The 8,473-nt window shown below is 33.6% G+C and overlaps 1 protein-coding gene across 1 annotated transcript; it reads right to left on the reverse strand.

Annotated features, from left to right (window-relative positions):
• Positions 1 to 2,520: 2,520 nt before the first annotated feature.
• Positions 2,521 to 6,591, reverse strand: LOC145097895 (Isocitrate/isopropylmalate dehydrogenase family protein). Its single transcript, XM_079035555.1, has 15 exons — positions 6,265 to 6,591; positions 6,141 to 6,184; positions 5,927 to 6,036; positions 5,482 to 5,519; positions 5,315 to 5,392; positions 5,174 to 5,227; positions 4,987 to 5,088; positions 4,806 to 4,894; positions 4,601 to 4,704; positions 4,440 to 4,508; positions 4,230 to 4,345; positions 4,075 to 4,109; positions 3,762 to 3,904; positions 3,173 to 3,295; positions 2,521 to 2,882 (listed from the first exon to the last, which is right to left on the reverse strand). Exons 1-15 carry the CDS (start codon positions 6,527 to 6,529, stop codon positions 2,780 to 2,782), a joined length of 1,473 nt encoding a protein of 490 aa, XP_078891681.1. The 5' UTR covers positions 6,530 to 6,591; the 3' UTR covers positions 2,521 to 2,779.
• Positions 6,592 to 8,473: the final 1,882 nt, after the last annotated feature.

An 8,473-nucleotide genomic window follows, 5' to 3' on the forward strand; every position in this document is an offset into this window, starting at 1 on the left:
TCTTTTTGAAACGGTACAATTACAAAACAAAAAAAACATATTTAAAATATTTAATTAAATATTTTCGACATCACCCTATATAACATATGATTAATATATTAATGATTAAACCACAATATACAACGACTGTATTACAATAATCCAAAAACGAAGAAAATATAAAAACGAATTAATATAATAAACTTACAAATTAAAAACTCAAATATAATAGCATATCTACAAAAGTGGTAATAAGACCTCAACCAAACACAAAAACCTTTAAGTTTGTTTTTTTTTTTCTGAAATTTATATATGATTTGTGTGCATGCCTTCCCAAAAGATTGACTTTTTTATAGTAAACTTTTCACTAAATGCTAAGTAAACATAATATAAGTTATAAAACTTTTGAGTGTTAAATCATAATTAAGAAAACTTTTGAGTTGCATTAGTTAAAAAAGAGGGTTTCAAATGAATGTGGTTTGAGGAAGTTAAAAAATGGGGTTTCAAATGCATGATATTCAAGAAAAAATGGTAGTTTTATAAGTATGTATGATGTAATACAGAAATTTATTATGATTTTTGAAGGTAAGTTGATTTATCTATTCATTTATTTATTTTTAAATGTTTATTTATATTTTAAGCTTTGACATTAAGAATGTCGTAAACACTTTCATTTTCGATTATTTCCTTTTTTATACATTGAACTAGTGGTGATGGTATTTGCCTTCAAGTGAATTTATTAATATTATATTTTCAACTAACGATGTATTTGGCTTGCAAACTGAAAAACTAGTTTTCAACTTATAAGTTAGCTTATTAATAAGTCACCTCAAATAGTTTATCAAAAAGCAAACCTATATGTCGGTTTATATATTGTGATAAGTTAACTTCTAAAAAACCTCTTATTGCTGCGTCGCGCAACACTTGGCCCTTCGCAGTTGTTTGTTTTTCAAAAGACTTCTTACTTAAAAACTGTTGCGTGTGTGCTGCATGGCGCAACACCAAACCAGCTGCTTCAAACCTCTTCACGTCTTACTTTAACTTACTGCAGCAGTTAAAAAACAAACATATTTTTTTTTTTAAATGTTGCAGCCGTTTGTTCCACATCTTCTACTACAGAGGGTTGTAGAGGTGGTCCGCAGACTTAAGACATTTTCGCTTCGAAAAACAAACAATACCTAAATAAACTAATAGAAGAGTCGGTGTAAAGCTATCTGGAGTTTTGGTCCCTATGGTTTTCACTCTCTATAGTTTTCTAACTTTTAATTTTTTGTATAGTTCGTCCCTATGGTTTCTAAAAGTTGTGTGCGTGCTTTTAAGGCAGCTACCGTTAGTAAGCCTTCGTTAAATGGATGTATAATGATGAAAATCCCCATGTTTTTTTTTTCTGATGTCTTTTTTTGCCATATGTTAAACCTGAGGAACTATTTTTATAAAAACTTTTGTAAAGTATTAAAAAATGCCCTAAAGACCTAAACTCCTAAAAGCTTCAACCCATCAATATTCAATGAAGCTTCATGACGCCGACATACTTTTCTTCTCCTCCTCTCCAACACCGATTTTGTCTTGTTTTTTTCTGTCTCATCCGCCTTACTCTTCATCGTCGACATTAATCCCTTCTTCCTCATCATCGTTGGGCCTATTTGGGTAATTGCATTATTACATGGACCATTTTAGTAATTTAGGTATTACACCGGGACCATTATTGTAATTTTTCTTATATAAGGACTATCTCTATCACGTTGATATCACATTGGGACTTTTTGTAATATAATGGGGACCATTTCCGTAATTCAAACAACCCATACATCCCAATTGACGGCCACAAAGACAGAGACGCTTTGTTACAACCCCAACACCCATTAAAGGTCAACCACTTACATTTTGACTTAATGGTACTCTCGACGACCTTTAGGCTTCAACTTATAACTTCAGATTTTACTTGTTAGCTTCTGGAAAAATCTACCACAAAAGGTTGAAAGTCAGATGCGAAGACAAAACAGAAGTCAAACATCCAACTTCCATTTGTGCACATCATCGAGTATCCCTAACTTCTTTTGGAAAACAACACCACCAAAACCTTCGTCGAGGACATTTCAAACACCAGAACCAACAAAAATCAACCCAATCTCTAATCCTTTTAAATGTATATTTTTATTCATTTTATATTGTCTTATCTCATAAATTAAAAGGGTTCAAGAACAAAATGTTATTTTGACAATGGTTTTGATTTAATAAAGTCTAAGATTTTTTATGTGATATAAATGATAAATTTAAATATGTCGAACCAAGTACAACACTTTTACATAACTGACTACATTACCAAACAAGTTGTGTTGAAAATCTCAACTCTTTTAACTAAATTGGTCACCCGAACCCACCATGAATGCCAACCATAGCTTGAATTGAACAGGGAAAAAAATTGCAATTTTTCCCCACCAAAAAAGGTGGGAGGGGCCCGCTCTTGTATGTACAAAAGAAACGTATGTCATCTCAATCTCAACCCATCATTGCAAATAATCATTTTTTTCCTAGAAGAAATAATCGAATAAACATATCTGCAAAATTAACTCGTTAACAGTTTGTTACAAAACCAACTCGTTAACAATCATTTTTCTGTGCAAAAAATATTTATTTTGTTGAGAAACGAACAAACGTTTTGTTTCTTATGTTTTTGTTGAAGGTGTTGGTTATCCATTTTCACAGAAGTGAGAGTCATAGGCAATAAATGGCTCTAACGCTTTGTTGGCAGAAATTAATCAACCCAAACAAAGACCACCACTCACCACTGTTCTGTATTTTACTTTAATGAACCAACTGCAAGAGGTTGAAGCTTAGAGTTGAGATTTTGAGCAACAGCATCAATGAACTCCTCAGTGTTCAAGTAGAACTCCCTTGATGCCCTGTAAATAAAAGTCAAATTATGTTGGTCAACTCATTCAAGTTGATACTTTATAAAGAGTGACTCGACTAGCTTCCATTTACTTTCAGCATTTTATCGGATATAGCAACTGAACTATTTTGTTTTTTTATCGATTTAGCCACTAAATTATTATTATTATTATAGTAGTAGTCATAAAGAAATAGTAGTTGAGTGGCTAAATCGATAAAATGAAGAAAAGTATGTTGTGGTTTTTCTAGTATGTAAAGCCTAAATAATAAAATATAATCAGACAGTGAAAGTAGCACCCACTTGGGTCCATGGATTAGAATGGCAAGATCCTTTGTCATCTTTCCAGACTCAACAGTCTCAACACACGAGGTCTCTAGCTTTGTAACAAAATCCGCTAATCGTTCGTTTTTATCCAACTTGGCTCTGTTCAAAATATCAATAATAAACATTCTTTTAGCATTTGAAACAAGTTGTAAAAAAGCTCAATCAAACAAAACAGGATTTAACTAATATGAACATTATTAGACCATCCACAACAGGAAAGCTTTTTTGTGCCACCAACTCAACAATCCAAAAACCTCAAGATATCTTTCCACTATAGGAAAGCTTTTTCATAAAGCTTATTTACAGGTCCTACTACCAAACTTATAGGGCAAAATGCAAAAAAGTCTATTTTGCCAATTTGTGTGGTTTACCAACTCTTTTTCACCCAAGTTTGACTATTTTGCCAAAGTTTAGTTGCTTTAGTGGAATATTTAGTGTCGTGTAGAATTTTTCACTAAACCCAGCTATTAGTATATAACTATATATAACTTTCTTATTATAGAAAAGAAAATTCAAATATATAATCTGTAATTTAAATATATATTAGAAAGAAAGGTAAAGAGACCGATGTTGAAGTCCTCTTGTCCATGCAAAAATTGAGGCAATACTGTTTGTGCTGGTTTCATTTCCCTTTTGGTGTTGCCTAAAATGACGTGTTACTGTCCCATGGGCTGCCTCAGCTTCTAGTGTCTTACCATCTGATGACAGCTGTAAAGTGCAAAACAATTATTTCTTTGTTCAGTTTCGGATTTTTTATTTGATTTTCGGTTTTTTCAAAGTTAAACCAAATTCCTTGGTTCTGTTACGGTTTTAGTTAAAAACCAAACCCTTCTTCTCAAATCTCAAGCAACCACAAAGTCATGTAAATTTCTACTAACCAAAACTGATGTCATGAGGCCCAGAGAACCAAATCCTGCACAACAAAAAATATTTTTTAGTGGGTTGTTTTGTTTAATAATCCAATTCCAATTGATCTTTTAATAAATAGAATTTCTTTACAAAGATTTTATTAATCGTATAATTAAACCATCACCTTGAGCTAGTAAATCACTTTGGACATCTCCATCATAGTTCTTGCATGCCCAAACATACCCACCATCACTTTTTAGGGCATAAGCCACCATGTCATCAATCAATCGATGTTCATACCTTAATTTAAGCAAACATATCACCAATTAATATTCAAATACATCAACCATCCAACAGACAAAGTACAAGGTACAAACCCATAAAAGGGAATTACCATATTGAATGTTCTTCAAATTTCTCCTTCCAATTCTTCTCATATACCTCTTGAAAGATATCCTTAAACCTGACATGTCAACACATAGTATAACATAACGCCACAAATATTGTAGATAATATCAAAGGAAATTGTATTATAAAAAAGGAACACATTGTTACCTCCCATCATATTTCTTCAAAATAGTATTTTTGGTGCTCAGATATAAAGGCCATCTCTTTGAGAGTGCCATTGACATTGATGATTCAGCAAACGAACGGATAGACTACCAAAAAAACATAAAATTCACATGGTAAGATTTCAAATTTTTAATCATCTTATGATATATAAAATGTGATAGTTAGCAAAAGTAAAAAAAAGCCAAACCTCATCAACATTATACATTGCAAGTGCAATGCCAGGACCTTTAAAGTCAAAAACATCAAGCTCCATGGGAGTTTCACCATTCTCTGGGACTAAACACATCACACAACAAACATTTTATAAAAAATCTATCTCATTTTTTCAAGTATAAAATAAATTATAATGAAATCAATTTTTAGCATACCAAAAACCATCTTGAGTTTTCCTGGCCCTTTAATGACTGCATCTGTAGCACGATACTGGTCACCAAATGCATGCCTACCAATACAAATCGGTTTCGTCCACCCTGGAAAATAATAATTAAAAAAAAAGGTTCTACAGGTCATCCATGGTTACCAAATACATGTAGTGGGTAGGTGTCAGACACTTACCTGGGACTATTCTAGGAACATTCTTGCACATAATAGGCTCTCGAAAAACCGTCCCTGAATCCAAAGAATTCTAACAAGTTAAAAAAGTTGACTAATATAATATGTGTATTGAGAGTACTAAGACATAATGCCAATACAAACCATCTAAAATATTCCTGATTGTGCCATTGGGACTCCTCCACATGGACTTCAATCCAAATTCCTTGACTCTTGTCTCATCTACAACAATAGGAAACATAACATATAATCTGAGATTTTAGCACATTTGCATTTTTGACATGTTACAAGTGGGTTTATAAATGACTAACCAGGTGTGATTGTAGCACATTTTACAGCAACATTATACCTGCAAAACATGAAAACTTTGGTTAAGATTTCAAATAAAGTAAAGAAATATGTATGTATGTAACACCAATTCTAGAATTGAAATGCAGTTCTCTAATCCTTCTCTTAATTTCATCCGCAAAACACTAGTTTCATTCATATTACTCAACCACATTGCTATCTAGCAGGAATCATCACTAGAATCAGCAGTTTCTCTTAAAACAGATACTCTGTGGTATGATCTACATACAAAAGTCTATAAAGGCTACATATGACTGATTCAGGGAGCTCAATACGGAATGCACTACTAGGCTGTGAATTAAGTAAGACCTTGAATAGAGTTGCAAGTTTTTTATCAGCCTTTAAAGCAATCATTGAGGGTATAGGAAAGGAGAAAAAAAAAAAAAAAAAAAGGCGATCATCACTTACTTCAGAGCGGCATGGGCGCTTTCTACAGTAACTTCATCATCTGTAGCATCACGATTCAATATTCCCAAATCAAAATACTTAATATCCAAATCTATGTACGGAAAAATGAGCTGAAATGGAAAAGAACAACAACAATAAACAACGGAGATACAGTGAACTTAATTAGGTCAACTGTATACAGCGAAAAACAATTACGAAATCAAAATCTTCGAACCTTGTCTTTAATCATCTGCCATATGATCCTCGTCATTTCATCACCTAGAAAAAAGGAACAAATTAGACACCTGTGAGAGAGTAAGTATTAACAACAATGAAAACGTATTGTCTATGACAGCTACCGTCCATCTCAACAATGGGATTGAGAACGGGGATTTTATCCATAGCGGTGGTAGTAGACGAAGCGAAACAACGAAGTGAAACTTTGGATAAGCGACTGCAAAGAGAAAGGCGGTTGCAGGATTTTACACTACCGAAGTAATTGAAACTCGATGATATTGGTAATCTAGGGTTTCTGAGTGATACAGAAGATGAAGATGAAGAAGAAGACAACATGGCGGCGGCGGTAGTGGACATGATGGGCAGGCGGTGTTTTAGATGAAGCATCGCGGTTGCGAGCACCCTGTTTTGATAGCGTGATGGTGTCAGGAAGGTTTGGTTATGCGTTAAGAACCGGGTTTAATATCTAAACGTGAGCTTTATTACCCGGAAATTGAGTAATCTGATCTTGTAACGAGTTTCTTAATAAAAATAACAAACTTAAATTTGTTTTTGTAAGATCATTTTCTTCGGAATATATCATTCCGAAACTTTGATCCGAAACAATATTATTGTACATTTCGGAATACCCATATCCGAAACAAAAATCTACGTACCATCGTCATGTCATGTTAGTACTTTGAAGTGATAATACAGAGTCACGGACACATGTTCCGGACAATGCAGAGTTACAGACACATATACTGCATGTAGTTAGATGTTTACTTGTGATCATCTGTAATTATCTGATATGACTCTTTCACTATGAGTTTCCAAGAGAGTGGGCACGAAGAAAGTTTTACCAACCTGCATTTTTATCTACACAACCTTAGGCGGACCAACCATCATAGTTACACGAACATCAAAACTAATGTGATAGATCGTTTCCAAGTTTGTTTTGTGGCTATTGAATGTGTGGTAAAAATGTGTTCCATATTTCTATTGTGTTCTTTAAAATTGATAACGTTTGTATACCTAAAGCATCTTGGTTTGTTTTTCCAAAAAAATACAGCTACATGCATTTATAGATTGCATGTTTTCTGTCATCTTTATAGGTGGTGTATGTCTAAGAGGGGACTACTTACACATAATGTTTGTAGCGGTTGCTATGGACGGGAAAAACTAGACATTATCTATAGCATTTGGTATGGGTGTGGCAAATAATGTCGACTCTTGTACATGGTTCCTGATGAGGTTGAAGGAAGCTCCTGGAGAGGGTAGGGAAGTATCGGTCATAACCAATATTGATGATGTCATTAGTTCTTATGTAGGTCAGGTATACCCTAATTCTTATAATGGGTATACTTGTAAAAGTGTGTTCATGTATATGCACACAAAAGTTGGTGGAAACAAAACATTAGATTTTGAACAATATTTTTGTCAGCTAACCCATGATGTAAGTGAGTTGTTTGTCAACATCGGTCATGCAAAATAGACAAGAGCCTATTTCCCTAACATCTGTTGGAATTTATTTACTCAACATTGATAGTCCACGATTTTTGCTAGTGTTATCGGTTAATCAACGCAATGTACCGATAATACTACTTACCGAGGTAATTCGTGACTACACTCAACAGACTTTTGATGAACGCGGTTTAATGGGAGGTAATACCGTAAAATATTAAATTACCTTTTACTTGTACAATAACCTTAATTGATAATATTTACTTTTCAAGGAGGCTGACTAATGTACCCACCCCGTATGCAAAAATGGTGTTTCATAGTAGCGATGCAAAAGTTTGTTCGGTGGCAAGCAACAAAGATCCCGCCCGAGATCTCTCTTTCGTTTCCATCCAACATTTTTCAAGTTTTTGATTTTAAAACAACTTGTGTTGTAGATCTGAACCGCCATACATGTTAATGTGGGAAATGTTGCAGTATAATTATAGCGTGCGATCATGTTATTGCGGCATCATGTTATTCAAACATCGTTGAATTAGCAAATATGGTTCAGATATATTACCGGGCTGATTAGTGTCAACGTCTAGATAGTAATCAAATGAAATCTTTGTATATTAGGTAATTATACGGTTATGTATATAATAGATAGCAGATTCGATATCTTGGTGATAATGATCACTTCTTAGTATAAATTAGATATAATCCCTTGATTGAAGGGATATACCAGTATAGCTCAGCATATATTCAACATTAGGGTGAAACACTAATGTTAACTTCTTGGTGGCCGTCTTTGTGACAACCCGTTTTCTTGGTGAAAACAACCCATTTCTTGGTGAAAGACATATTTGTGATTATTTCGTGTTCTTTGCTTTTTTATATTTTTTATTTTGG

The sequence above is a fragment of the Lactuca serriola genome, chromosome 4 (genome assembly GCF_051521515.1).
Source record: "Lactuca serriola cultivar US96UC23 chromosome 4, Lser_US96UC23_V15, whole genome shotgun sequence".
In the NCBI taxonomy this organism is placed as follows: domain Eukaryota; kingdom Viridiplantae; phylum Streptophyta; class Magnoliopsida; order Asterales; family Asteraceae; genus Lactuca; species Lactuca serriola.